At 47.5% G+C, this 15,068-nt stretch overlaps 1 protein-coding gene across 1 annotated transcript in view; it reads left to right on the top strand.

Moving 5' to 3' along the window:
• LOC123392814 (astrotactin-2-like) overlaps nt 1-10,468 on the top strand; it is a 251,911-nt gene extending 241,443 nt beyond the window's left edge. The window contains exon 4 of the mRNA XM_045082908.1: nt 10,197-10,468. Coding sequence (XP_044938843.1) covers nt 10,197-10,468 — 272 coding nt within the window. The remainder of the gene's footprint in view (nt 1-10,196) is intronic.
• Nucleotides 10,469-15,068: the final 4,600 nt, after the last annotated feature.

Here is a 15,068-nt window from a genome sequence, read left to right as displayed (position 1 = left end):
CATATTCGATCATAACTGTTTACCTTAATATCTGTCACATTATAAACACTCCATAAATGGTAAGTGTTATTATTACTGCTGTTAGGATTATATGACTAAGGAGATGTCCTTGACAAATTGGAATGGAAATTTGAGTGAATCTCGGTCACAACCGAGATCAACCAGGGAAGTCCAAGCTAACTCTCTGGGGGGAAAAAAGTGAAACCATGAAAAGGTTAAATTTCTGGGGAGGAAGGGGGTACGGATAAGAAGGTGGGCATCTCCCCTCCTGCTGCTAGAAAAAACAGCTGCTTCCGGCTCATGATGGTGGAGTTCAATCTTCCCTGGCAACACACGCACACACACACACACACACACACACACACACTTTTTTTTTTTAGAGACCTAGGAATCCCTTGGAGGTCAGAGCAAAAACTTGATGAGTCTGACAGAGTGAGGCGTGAGGGTAGACGGAGGGCCAAGAGCAGAAGAGAAGTTCAGGATCCAGGATTAATGTTGCAGTGGTATCCAGGTTCCAGGTTTTGGCTACAGGCATGGGGTAAACCATGGACCTGGGCTGAAGTAGAGTGGAGATAGAAGGCCCCAAGCCAGGCATGACAGTAAAGTTTATCCATGAGAGGACAACGGGGAGTTCGAGGCCACGGTCCTTAGTCAAAGGCTATGAGTTAGCCAAAAGGGAAGGGAAGAAAGCAGCAGGCATTAAGCTTTGACTCAGGGCAAGGCCCTCTGCAAGCTTATCTCACTTAAGCCCGGGAACAATAATGATAATAAAGGCTGTACTTCGTTGAGTGCTTAATCCGTTTTGGGTACTGAGCTAAGCACTTTGCATGTATTATGGCATTAAATTTCAACCAGAAAAAAACCCACAAAACCACACGCTTCTTGAGGGAGATTTATGCTCAGGGTTTTACAGGTGAAGAACCGGGGCTTAGGGCTGTGGAGAAACACACCTAAAGCCAGAGAGTGCATCAGTGAGAGGAGGAAGGTGAAAGCCAGGTCTCTGGGATTCCTACTCTGCAGACTCCTTCTGAACTGGCAGGGCTAGGCACTGGAAAGGGTCATGGGGCTAGAGAGCAGGGCTCTCAAGTAGAGGGGCTCTTCGAATGAGGGTTAGGAAAAGAGTTAGAAGTGTATAGCAAGAGCAATCATTCTTCCTAGCTGAAGATGGATTCTCTCGGTAATGGAATCATCTCCCACTGGAATCTCTAGAAGAACCAAACTGTGTGGGATTTTCTCTACAGTCATTGTCCCTGTCACCTGCGGATGGCTCTCTTTTTACAGTCTCCTTTACCTAGTTCTGCATTCTTTAAGGTTCGGGACTAGCTGGCATCTCCAGGAATTTTCAAGAGCCTTTCCACTTGCAAAAGGAATTGGAGGGCACGCTCTCAGTGTTCTTGACACACTTCTCTGGGTGTTTCGCACGCACTCTTTTCATTATGTTTACTTGTCTCTTGCACTAAAGAGCTTTGCGGTTGAAAGAAGGGACAATGTACATTTCATCCCTGTCTGCCCAGCACCTGCGTCTGGATGCAACACCCAGGACTACTGTTGGCTGCAGAATCCCAGTTGTAGGACACAGGTTTGCCCGCAGCCCCAGGCCGTGCAGAACCACACACTTGGCCTTCCTATGCAGTTACAGAAAGGAGGACTCTGGGAGAGGACTCTGGCTGGTGTCTGTGAGTCCCCACAGATTCTGGACTTCTCTATACCCTGCAGGTTTGGGCAGAGGATCTGGATTCGCCATGACTGATGGTTTAAGATCTTTTTGGCCATGAAAATAATAGTATTAACTCTCATTTCTTAAATGCTTACTCTGCATCAGGCACCGGGGTAAGCATCTTAGCATCTCATTTAACCCCCAAACAGCTTTATGAATTTGGAATTGCAAACCTCAGCTTAACACTTGGGAAGGCTGAGACTTTGTGTGGTTAAGGGGTTTGCCCCCATCTCGCAGCTGGTAAGGAATAGAGCTTAACATTCCAAACTGCAACTGATTCCAAAGCTTTCCCGCAGCCATGCCTTGCTCTCTCTTGCACAGGACTTGTTGGCCTACTGTTTCAGCTTCAGCCCAAACTCTGGAAGTCTCCTGTGCCTCTCTGGGCTCTATGAAAACAGGAGATTGTAAGGAGAGCATTCTCCGGAGATAAGAAGGCCCCGTGAAGTCGTGACTGCAGTCCTTGTGGTTACTGCATTCATCTTACTGAAAGCCCAGTTTCATTTACATTTAGAACTACAGGGCCATGGAGCAGGAAAGAATCTTCGAGACCATCTGTGTCCTGGCTAGGGACTGTGGAACCAGCTGCAGAGAAACTGGAAGGTATTATGTTTTGAAGAGAGCTGAGGCAAATAGCACTAATTTTTTTTTATTCCATCATTCCAGCTTGATGTAGTTCTCCAGCAGAAATTATGACCACCCTCCAAGTCTGCCGTGTTAGCTGATGGGCCCAAGATCGTGTTCATAAAAAAAGGCTGTTCCCAAGTTTTCCAATTTATATTTGCTGCTGTTTGTTCATTTGTCTTGCCTGTAGGCGCTTGCTTGAAGATAAGCCATAGCAGGCATCAAACGTTTAAGAAAATGTGTGGGAGGGAGAAAAAAAAAAAAAAAACTAAAAGTGAGAAAATTCTATCCATCAACTTTTTAACCCTGAGAATGGGGAAGAGGTGGCCATTTAAAAAAAAATGTGTATATGGATTTTGTTTTGAATTTGTTCTACTTGTGGAGTATTGTCATCTGGCTAAGGAATATGGACTATTTTCTTTTTTCCTTTTTTTTTTCTTTTCATGAAGAGGTGGCTGCTGTAGGAGACGCAATGTTAGATTCAGTGACTCGATTCTCACAACTTCCAACTGTGATGGTTCTTTGTTTTTGTACCAGGTCTTCCCAGCTGGTATGTGCTTTAGAGCAGGAATATCTTAATACTGTCCCCCACAATCCTGGCATCTAAGTATGCCCAGTCCAACGCCTCAGGACACAGACTGTTAGTCGGGGTTGTCCAGAGAAACAGAACCAATAGGAGGTACTTATATCTCTATCACCTATTGATTATATATATTTTTCTATCTCTATATCTTTCTACCACTTTCTATCTCTATCAGCTTTGTTCATTTCTCTGTTAATTTGTTTTAAGGAAATGGCACCTATGATTTTGGAAGCTGACAAATCCCAAATCTTCAGGGTAAACCTTTAGGCTAGAGATGTGGGGAACGCTTAAATGTTGCAGCTCAAGTCTGAAGATGATTTGCTGGTGGAGTTCTTCATCCCTTGGGGGAGGTCAGTCTTTTTTCTGTGAAGGCCTTCAGCAAGTTGCATGAAGCCGAGGCTCATGATAGAGGGTTATCTGCCTTATTTAAGGTCTACTGAGTTAAATATTAGTCTTATCTAAAAAAAACAAAAAACAAAAAACAAAAAAACCAAAGCAACAACAACAAAACAAACCATCACAGAAACATCAAGAGTAATGCTTGACCAACTCTCTCTGTTCCATGGCCTAGACAAGTTGATATATAAAATTAAACATCACTAGATCTGAGGTTAAAATGGTCTTAGAATTTGGGGAATTAGAGAAGAGTGGTAGAAACAGGAGACTTGAGGGCTGGACCTTGGTCTTCTGCAGATTTTTGTCATGACTTTGTCTCTCGGTGCCTTTGTTTTCACATGTGAATAAAAGAGGAATTATATATTCTCTGAAAGAATTTTCAAAGTGGATATTTTATAATGCAGGTGACTTTCAAAATGAATGAGTGAACACATGAGTGGATGGATGATCGATGAAATGATTGACCAATCATGAAGCGAAAGGGTAAGGGAGAAGAATTCAGTGAGAGGTAGTGAGAGGTATTTAGGGAATTTAGGAAGAGGTAATGAGTGCTCGTTCTTGAGCACCTACTACGTTCCAGGAACTCTGTTAGACAATTTATATACATAGTTACATTCAGTTCTCCGACTGCCCTACAGACATTTACAAAGAAAGAAACTGAGCCTTATGAAAGAGAAGCGAGTGACTCCAGGTCACCGTATCCTGGGTCCCCATCCAGCTCTGGCATTCCTAAGCTGTGTGACCCTAGCAGATGATTTACCTTCTCTGAGCCTCAGTTTCTTCATTTCTAAACACCAGCTATCGGTGCTTTCCCTTCAAGCCTGTTAGGAGGAATAAACGAGAAACCGTAAGGAGATGCCTGGCTCCTTGCTTAGCAAAGAGTCGGTATTCAAGAATGGTGAATTTTCTTTTTACGGAGGCTAGAGGAGTCTAGAAAAAGTAAAGAGGGTGATGAAGGTGGTTCAGGAACTTGAACCTGAACTTGCGCAAGGGTCGGTGGTAGGACGTCGCAGGCTGTGTGTGGGGGGAGTTCGAATGCAGAACTGCTGGGTTCTAGGGTAGACACAGCGTGCAGGGCGGAGGACCACGCTGGAGCTTGCCTGGTATCTGGGATCCGTAGGCCTTTGCAAAGGCCCTCAAGGTCTGCCCTCTCTTCTGCCTCTCCTTTCCCTTCTCCTGCCTTCTCTGTCTCCTCTCCTGTTCTTGGCACTCCCCCTTCCATTTCCTCCGCCTTGTTTTCCTACTCTCTCCTGTCTTCCCCTCTCCCCTGCCTCCCCTCTCATGCCCCCTGCTGTTACGACTGACCATGCTTTTCCTTTCCATTCTTGTTTCTCTCTTCCTCCCTCCGTGTCCCTCTCTCTGTCTTGGGGGGCTGGGGCTCCTCTGCTCAGGCCCCAGTGGTTCATACCCATTAAACTTGACAGTCTCGGGGCGCCTGGGTGGCTCAGTGGGTTAAAGCCTCTGTCTTCGGCTCAGGTCATGATCCCAGGGTCCTGGGATCAAGCCCCACATCAGGCTCTCTGCTCAGCAGGGAGCCTGCTTCCCTTCCTCTCTCCTCCTGCCTCTTTGCCTCCTTGTGATCTCTGTCTGTCAAATAAAGAAATAAAATCTTTAAAAAAAAAAAAAAAAAAAAAAAAAAACTTGACAGTCTCTCATATGGTGGAAAGAGGCAGCTTCCCCCTCATCCCCCTCCCTTCCTGGGTCTGCCGCGCGATGCTCAGATCAGGCACCATCTGTTGCATTCATCCAGGAGACGGGTGAGCATTTTGCTGCTCTGGGGAGGCAGAGCTCAGTGGGTACCAGGAGGGAGTGTGGCTTGTTTGGACAACTTGATATATTGATATTGATAGAGCTACCGAAAGGGATCGGAGGCATGGGGGTGGGGGAGAGCGGGAGGGAGAGCGAGGTGGGCCGTGGAGGGGCTCACGCAGGCACCTGCCCTGTAAGTCTGGGCTCTTGGCACTGCTGCCGCGGCGAGAGCCGCCAAACGGATGGGATTTGCTGCCGCCGGGATCAGAAACCCTTGCAGCTCAGAGGAGCAAACTTTCCCTCTCTGCGTCTTCCTCTACTTCCAGCCAGTCCTGTCCGCATCGGTTTAGGAGAAAGTGAAGCAGAAATAGCAGGATGGGGAGAGGCTGGTCTTTAGAATCGGTGAATGTTAGAGGCAACAAAAAGGAATGATGGATCTGTCGAGGTCTCAGCTGGACAAAGAAGGCACCTTCAGATGGGCCTTTGTGGGGAAATTCAAGGAAGCGGTTACTTAGAGGGACTTAGGCAGAGTGCAGAGAAGTCCCAAGGGGGTACTGAAGAACCTGGGACAAAGAATAACAGGAAACCACTATTATTATAACTGAGGAGGAAGGGACAGGACATGGTTTTCCTGGGGGCACTGAGGACTGGGTCTGTGAACAGGGACCCCTGGCAGAAGCTGGGATTGTCAAGACTCCCAGATTCTGAGGACGAGGGTACGGAGACAGCAAAGGAGCAAGGGCTGACCTGTGTCCAAATCCTCCTCCTGGATCCGGCCAGAGCACCTTAATGGGCAAAGCCAACTGGTAGGCAAGTAACGAGGAGCACGGGAACTAGTCCGTAGAAGGTCTGCCTCCAGGACCTGGTGTGGGGCCCAGTGGCCCTGGGGTGGGGCTGGATCACGGGGAGCAAATGGAGAACAGCCAGTACAGACCAGGAATGAACATGGGTCCCATGGTCTGCACTGTGCCAGAAGCTCGTGTTCTGAACCACCACACACACGGCTTCTGTAGCTCTTCCAAGGAGGGCATGTGCAGAGTCTCCAGGGGTCCCACTCTTCTCCTGTGAGTGTGAGACCCGCGTAACCTGCCGTCTCCTCGGGCACCTCTCCTTAGATGTCTGCAAGATACCGTGCATTCATATCTCAGACCCGACTCGTGTTTTTCGGTCTTCTGGAATGTCTTCTCTTCTAGAGCTCCCATTCTCCTTGAGAGGTGCCTTCAGGACGTCTCTGTGGAAGCCAGGCCAGGAGCCATCTTCCACACCTGCCCCTCCCTCATCCACATTTTCCAGTCAGCCACCGCCTCCTGAGGGAACTGTGCCTGTAAGATAGCGCTCAGACGTTCCCACTTCTCCGTCTGCACTATTTCCCTCTGTTCTTTCTGCTCTGCTGTCTACTTCTCTATCTCGACCTCCGCTGCCCCGCTCCTCCTGGGATCATCCTCTCGGATGTGGACTTCTGCACAAAATGTCCCGTCCTCCTGGTTGGTCTTCTTCCTTCTATTTCTGTCCGTCTTCAGTGAATTCTGCTGTCAGCTGCTGAAACGATCTTCCCTACATGAAAATCTGATTAAGCCACTCTCCTGTCTAAAACCATCAGCGTGTTCTGTCCTTAATAAGGCCCAGAAGGATCGGGGTGGGGGTTGGGGTTAGGACTTCCTACCTCTCCAGCATGATCTCATGCCACTTGCTTTCAGTGTTTCGGGCCCCGTGAGTGGTGGTGCTGCCCCATCCTGACTCCATCTCCTCAAAGGGTCTTTGTTTGAATTCTTCCCCCTCCTCCTGTGTTCTCTGAGCCTCCTTCCTCCCCAACCACTTCCCCATCACCTGGTTAACCCCTACTCTTTTCAGCCCTTAGTCCCACTACACACTCCTCGAAGCAAGTTTTCATGATTTTCCTAAACTAGGTCATATTCTGCTAAGAGAGTCTCTTTTCACCTTTCCTTTGTGGTATATGTCACCTAAGACTTTTTACATGTATCTGTCAACCATTTCATTCATCTTGGTCCATCCCGTCTACATGGTGAGCATTATGGGGGTGGGGGAGGTGTTTGTCTTTTCACCATCATACCTTGTCATGGACTGTATGTTTGTGTCCCCCACAGAATCCTATGTTGAAATCTTAACCTCAGACAAACTCTGTTTGTCTACTTGGACTAACATAACAAGATATCATAGATAGGGTGACTTAAACAACAGGCCTTTATTTTCTCATAGTTCTGCAGGCTAGAAGTCCAAGATCAGGATGCCAGCACAGTGGGGGTCGGGCTTACAGATGGCTGCCTTCTCACCGTGTGCTCACGTGACCTTTCCTTAGTGTATACATGTACGTGGGGAAAGCAAGGGGAGGGAGAGAATGATTTCTTCCTCTTCTTATAAAGACACGGATCCTATTGGATTAGGACCTCACCTTTATGACCTCATTTAACTTTAATTAACTACTAAAATTCCTTTCTCCAAATACAGTCACACTGGGGGTTAGGGCTTCCGACATAAGAAGTCGGAGGGACACAGTTTTCAGTCTACAGCAGACTGTATTTGGAGATAAGATCTTTAAGAGGTAATTAAAATTAAATAAGATCATTGAGGTGGGACCCTAATAGGATAGGACTGGGTGTCAGAAAAAGAGGAAGATCTCTCTCTTTCCCTCTCTCTTTCTCTCTCTGTCTCCCTACCTTGGGTTCTCTCTCCCTACTGTGTGAGCACACAGTGAGAAGATGACTGCCTGTAAGCCAAGGAGAGAGACCTCACTAGAACCCAAGCATCCTGGCACCCTGATCTCAGACATCCCCCCTCCTCCAGAGCTGTGAGAACATAAATAAATTGTTAAGCCACCCAATCTATGATTTTTTTTTTTAATTTATTTGACAGATTGAGAGCACAAGTAGGCAGAGAGGCTGGGAGAGAGAGAGAGAGGGAAGCAGGCTCCGTGCTGAGCAGAGAGCCGGATGCGGGGCTCGATCCCAGGACCCCGGGATCACGACCTGAGCCGAAAGCAGAGGCTTTAACCCGCTGAGCCACCCAGGCGCCCCCAATCTATGATTTTTGTTAAAGACAATGCCTCCTGCACTTGTCACAGACACATTACGGTTTTTTTCTGAAAACATTGTCGAATGGATGCATGAACGGATAAGAAGATGAATAAAGGCATGCAGGTGGGCAGACCCGTGTGCACCCCTACCTTGGAGGATTCCAGATTACGGTTTGCTCTAAATGTTTAACTACAATTAATCTAACTCTTACAGTTTGGGGCCAATCATACTCCTATCTGGGTTTAACCCATCAGGGTTGGGCGTAGAAGTGCTTCTCAGAATTGGAGGGTGTCTCTTGCTGGAGAGCTGTGCATGGTGGGCTCGGAGTAGGTGTCCCATGTCCGGGTCATTCTTCTCCGTTCACCTTTAGGTAGACCTAACGGAGATATCTAGGAAGATAGCAAGACAGGCAGGTGAGGATATAAATCCACTCGATGGTCCATTTGCATTATCAATCGTCTTTTCCTTAGGTAAACATAGATTCCCCCTCTCTGCTCAAAGACAGAGCTTTTCACAGAGCCCTGTGCCCAAACCAGCTGCCTGGATCTGAGCTATGCCCCAAATGCATCTGTCTAAACCAAAAACCTTCCCTGGGAAAGCAGGAGCTCCGTAGAAATTGGGGTGGGGATGTTCAGAAGCCTTCTTTGTCCAGTCTGGTGAAATCCCTTCAAAGGAACAGGAATCTTTTGCACATACCATCTCCTGGCCTCAGACAGTGGGTAGCTCAAACTGAAGAAGCGTCCTTGCCTCTGGAGACATAGATGGAGGGAGGGCTGAGCTTGAAGATTTCAAAGTTGGGACTCTCTTTGGGAATTTCTCAGAACAAAGGCAGCGAGGCCGCGTAGACCGTTTCCTTTGCTTCTTTCCCATTTCCTCTCCTTGCCTTTTATGTTGCTCCTCTCCTTCCTTCTTGAGCTTTTCTGCCTTTTTTTTCCCTCCTTTTATCTTCCACCTTTTTCTCTCGGCCCTTCCGACCTCACTGTTACCATTCTCTGGAACTTTCCACCAGTCTTGATTTTGAAACTTTGACAGGAATGAGGCTAGTCACAAAATCCACCAAGGGTATTGATAAAAATGGAGCATTGGACTGGGAGTTAGAAGGCTTGACTTTGCCAACTGCTTGCTTGGAGTGAGTCGTACACCCTTGTTTGGGGGGGTGGGGCTTAGTTTCCCTACAGTGAAGTTGGGCTGTTTGTACCCAGTGATCTCCATGTCACAGTACCCTAGTTTTATCTCCTCAAACGTTATTTGATCCGTGGGCTGCCCCCTTCCTTCACTGCCACTGCTCTGGTTCAGGCTGTCATGGCCTTTGGCTGGCTACCGCAGGAGCAAGGAGAAGGCCTCTGCGTACATTCTCCACACTCTCGTTAGGAATTATTATCAAAAGGACTTACGTTGAACATGCCAGTTTTTCTGTGAATTTCCAGTGAACAACTTTCACCATTAGGATGTGTTCCAAACTCCTCTGTGACTGATAGTGATAGTGACTGATAGTCACTCCTCTGTGACTGATAGTCTTCGCCTGCTCCCTTTGGGAGCCACACTGAACTCCCGTCACTTGCTTAAGCACCATGTTTTTTGTGGCTTCAGATCTTTGCTCCTGCGTCTTCTCCCATCCAGACAATCTTTCTTATCACATCTCTTCAGTAAACTACCCTGATTTCTATGCTCTTTGCTAATTCCTATTCACCCTTAAGATGTCTGTATAAATAGTGCCTCCTCCAGGAAGCCTGCCTTGACTCCCCAGATGGGTGAAAGGACTCTTTTTGGTGCCACTCTGATACTCTGTACTCTCCTATCCCAAAAGTATTGCAACGTTGGGAATGCCTCAATATGTGTCCTTCCAAGCTATATCCCTTGAATTATGGATTGTGTCTGACTTTCTCCATCACCCCATCTCAAGGGCTTGGGCGCTGCCTGGAACACAGTGTGTGTTGAATGCATAAGTGAGGTTGCCAACAGCTACTGGCACCTGTGGGCTTCCGTATCATCGTGGGTCAGGGAGGGAGCTCCAGGGACTCAGGGTGGTCAGGCCCAGTCCTCCATGGGCTGGGGGGTGGGCCAAGCCCTAACCTCAGCCCCATTGCCCACCCTGTAGCCGCAGCTGAGGCGACGCAGGAGACAGTGGAGTCCCTGATGCAGAAGTTCAAGGAGAGTTTCCGCGCTAACACGCCCATCGAGATCGGTCAGCTGCAGCCAGCCCCGCGCAGGGCCTCGGCAGGGAAGCGGAAGCGGAGGAGCAAGTCTCGAGGTAGGCCCTCCCAGCACCGCTTGCCACGGTGTCAGCGGGCTGTCCCCAGGTTCCGGAGGCACCAGGAAGAGCTGCGCCCCCTTCCCATGCTGCCCTGGACTCCCAGAGTCATGCGGTGATGTCCCCGATCAGTCATCTCAGCTGAGGCTTGCAGACAGCAGACCTGTGCCCCTGGGTGGGGAGCCAGTGTCTCTGAGCCCCTGCTGCCTCATCTGAGGTGGGAATGGACCGTCACGTCACCGTGGGCAGGCCGCTGTATTTCTCCCGGCCCACTCCTCTCTCGCAGGAGTGTTATGGTATCTTAACCCAGTGCACAACCCAGCATGCAACAAAAAGCAGGTCCTTCCTTCCTTCTCCATCTCCTCCTCCTCTTCCTCATCATCTCTGTCATCACCTCCTTTTTTTTTTTTTTCTTTCTGGTCATCTGTATGACTTTGTGGGTGGGATGAACCCCCTTATCATTGCTTGGCGTCCAAATCCCTTCCGTTCTCTTTACATTGACTCAGTAACCACCAGCTCCTCTCTTCTTCTGGCCTCTCCTGTCTCTAGTTCCTGTGAACTTAGTTCTGATGATGTCACTCCTCTTCTCCCAGAGCTTTCGTGGCTGTCCAGTGCCTTCCGAAGTCTTTGGGCTTGTGGAGAGGACATTCAAGACCATTGCCGAGTTCTCGTCTCTCTGCTGTGTCACCTAAATCTGTGTGTTCCACTTCTATGTTCCCTTCCATCCTATTCTCCCTGCCTTAAATGACCCATCTAACCCTACGAGAAACTCTTTTCATTTATGGACACTTATTTACTCTAGGCAGCAGGCTATGTGCTGTATACCTCTTTTTTTATACTTGATTCCCAGCAACGCTGTGTAGGGGGTACCGTGGTAATTCCCATTTTACAGATGCTATCACAAAGGCATAAGGAGCTGCTATAACTTGTCCCAGGGGATGCCCTAGTAAATACGAGAGCCAGAAAGAGCTAATCTGGCTGAGTTCCAAACTTTTTAACTAAACCACTGTATTCTGAACCAGCAAGGTCCTACCTGTATTTCCAAACCATCCTGTGAAATCCTGAGTCCTGTGAAAAACCAAGCATCTACCCATTAAACTGAGGTCAGAAATCAAGGCAGAAGTTGGTGATGGAGTTGCTTTTAGGAATTCACATGATAAACGCCAGGTTGAACTGAGGCATAATGGTGAGTGAGTTGCTTTGAGGTTTCAGCAGCGTCCATTGCTAACCCCAGACCAGTCAACTTCAACATGCGTGGCTTTCAAAGAGTCCCTGGATGTCTCTGAGGCTCAGTCTCCTGTTCTGCACAATGGGTTGTCAATCCCTACTCCAGAGTGCTGCTGTGAAGGTCAGATGAGGCGGTGAATGCAGACAGCACGGAAAGCTCAGCTAATGCGTGTTGGGAGCGGAATAAATACTGTCCTGTATTTGTCCTATCTTATATTTGTTCTGGGTCACGTGTAGTTTCATTCAGCCTTACGTATCCATCTTTTGTCTTCCATCATTCACCAAGAAATCACCCTTAGATCCTCCCTGCAAATACAGCTCCCATGAGTACAAGTGACTCCCAGTCCATAACCTCCCCTCTGTTCTCACTGCCAGTCTGAATTCATTTCCTTAGTGTCCTATCGGAAACACTAGTTATACTACCGAATTCTTCCCCCTCAAGTCCCTCTTTTGCACCATAACTGTCTTAATGAGGCCTCTACTCTAACTCTTCTACTCTTGGACATTTGCGCTGTTTCTGATCATTTTACCATTAAACAGTGCCATACACGATGCCACATGGACATTTTTTTGGTGGTGGTGGGGCATCAAACTTGGCCATCCACCTTGGCCTTCACTCTTTGGGCAGAATTTCAGAATTTGCTTATTAATGAAAATCTGCTTGACTTAGATGATGATTGGATATCAAGTTATTTCAATTTGCAAATCAAATTGGGCATAAGAGAACTGAAGTGAGAAGAAATGCATTTTTTTTTTCCCTAAATGTATCTCGAATCTGTCACCCTTTCTCCACTACCATTATGACCATTGCCACCTCTCACCCCTTGCTTGCAACTGAGCCCTCCTTGGGATTCCGTCTGCTCCAAGTTGCCAGAGTAATCTTTTTAGAGACATATACCAGATAAGATCTCTTGCTGATTAAATCATTCAGTGGTTTCCTGTTGTCCTTAGATTACAACCCAAACTCCTTGCCAATCTCCTGTTCCATCTGGATCTGGCTCCTGGTCTCTTGACTCACTTTGCATTTCCCTCGTGATCCAGCCGTACTGCCTTCCTTCTGATTGCAGGAACCCAGCAAAATGTCTCCCCACTTTTGACTCTGACAACTTGCTGTCTTCCCCTTGCTGTGTCTCTTTACACCCCCCGCCCCGGCTGCTCTCCTGGCTCTTCTCCCACCGTTCAGCTCTTAGCTCGGATACAAGCTCCTCCAAACCATCTTCCATGACCACCCAGCCTCATGCTTTCTACCCCTTTCTAGCCCTTTTTTCCACTCGTTCCAGAATATTGTGGTCTAAAATTATTTTGGTCTGTTTGCTTATTTACTATCTTCTTCTTAAAAAATGTGTTTCATATTCATAAACCTAACACAGAGAACGTGCAGAACGTGCTTAATAAATATTTGTGGAATGAATGAGTGTATTAACCTCAAAGATCATTCGAGAGTGCCTCAGTTTTCTAACTTTTGAATTACCGAGGTAGGAGGGATCCAGGATAAACCAGAGCCTCTTGGTACAGACCTCCAGGGAATCTTGTTTCCCCTAGAGATAGACTCACTGATGGATAGCACATTAAATGTGCTCAAGTGGATGCTGTTAAGGCAATTTTCAAAATGGCTTAATAACATTGTGCTTGTGATTTTACTGCCACTATTGGGTAAGGTTTTTTTTTTTTTTTTTGCAAGAGAGACTAAGGATAGCATGAGCCAGCCCTGCAGTTCCCAGCTCATACACTTACCACCACAGCTCCTCAAGGTTTTCCCTGGACTGAAGAACTCCATGGCCTATAAAAGTGATAGAAATGCTGCATCGTCCTTCTGCCTCTTGGAAACTCACGAATGCATCTGTGACTTTTGAAGATCCTGGGAAGTCCTACAGAACAGAGAGCTGGGCTTCTTTGTTTACCTCCACGTCTGTGCAACCATCTTGACAACAGACTCTGTATTTCTCCTTGGGACATTTACTCTCATCTTGAAGAACAGAAACGACCCTAGACATGTGGTGTTGGAAGTGCTCCGTCCAGCTGTGTGGACTGTCAGAAGCCCCAGATGCGGTATGAGGGTCTGGAATCTCAGTCTTTCTTTCTCTGACCGGCTCTTTCCTCTGCCCTGCGGAGAAGCATCAGGCCTTCTGGCCCAGAGTGGGAGCACCTGACCTCTCTTAGCCTCCATGGGCTTCACAGCGGTTCGCAGCAGATGGAGTGGGCAGTGGAGAACCGGGGGTTGTGGAGTGGAGCACATGGTTCAACGCAGCACCAATGTGTTTCTGTGGCTCTGGCTTCCTCCCAAGAGCCCTCGCAGGTGCTCAAGTGCATCTTCCTTAGGCGGATGAGGAAGGCAGTGGGGGACTCCGGCAGGGTTTTATGAGGCAGCTGTTGGGCAGACAGACCCCCCCACGTCCACAGGAAGTGAACAGTGAATGGGTTGGAGCTAAAATAAAGCAGGGGGAGATTATTTGTGATGTGACGAAGAGTCTTCTCGGGGTTTTCTAAAGTGTAGATAGTGCTTTAAAAAGTGGGACTTTTTGTGTTTGAACTGGAATTACCTTTCATGGGCTCACTGAATGAGCTTAAGCAAGTGAAGCTGTGTTAGCCTCAGTTTTCCCATCTGTAAAATGGTGCTAGTTATGCCAACGTCATAGACGGGTTGTGGGATAATACCTGCAAAATGTGTAGCTCAGGGCCTGGCACTTGGGCGACTGACTTAATAAGGAGTAGCTAATGTTATCATTCATCAGGGTTCTGCACACACGGCCTGCAGAGGCTCCCAGCTCCCATCTCCCCACTCCCAGCTCCCAGCTCTGCACCATGCTCTTTGGGTCTCTGCCACCGAGCTGGCTGAGGTTCCATTATTCTTCGTCTGGAGTCCTACAACAGCCCCTTCATCCACAAATCCATCTTCCACCCTGGCGACTGGAGCAATCTTTTGCCAACACACTAAATCTGGCCATGTCACTCTCCTGCCTACAACGTTTCCCTAATCGGCTGTCACTTGCCATTGGGGGCATCTCAAGGTTTGTGATGAAGACTTCCTGAAGACAGGTGAGAATCAGCACACTCCCAAAGGATCCCATAGCTGCACTCAAAAGACATTAGTCGTAAGCCCCAAATTCCAAAACCAGACACCTAAAACCAAAAACCAAAAAACCACGGCATTCAATTTCATAAATATGTTACCTTATTTTTTTCAGTTACACTATTTAACATTTTCTCAAGTCTTTAGGCAATAGTGATGCTCCAGGAAGAAGAACCAAGCTTATACAATACCACCTTCAAAGGGTTTCTATAAGAACAAATGAAACAATGCTTGTACAGTGGTGAGCACAGAGCCCAGCAAAAGGTGCACATTGAACATGTGTTCCTCCATTGTTTTATCTTTATCATAACTGTTTCATTATTTTTTTAATTTATATCAGTATCCTTACCCATTAGGAGTACACTTACTTCATTTTAGAAGTCAGAATCTGGAAGGTGAAGGGAACATGGTAACAAGTTGCC

This window comes from Mustela putorius, unplaced genomic scaffold, assembly GCF_011764305.1.
Source record: "Mustela putorius furo isolate JIRA1106 unplaced genomic scaffold, ASM1176430v1.1 tig00000596_pilon_pilon_pilon, whole genome shotgun sequence".
NCBI lineage: Eukaryota > Metazoa > Chordata > Mammalia > Carnivora > Mustelidae > Mustela > Mustela putorius.
This window is presented reverse-complemented; position numbering and strand designations above follow the sequence as displayed.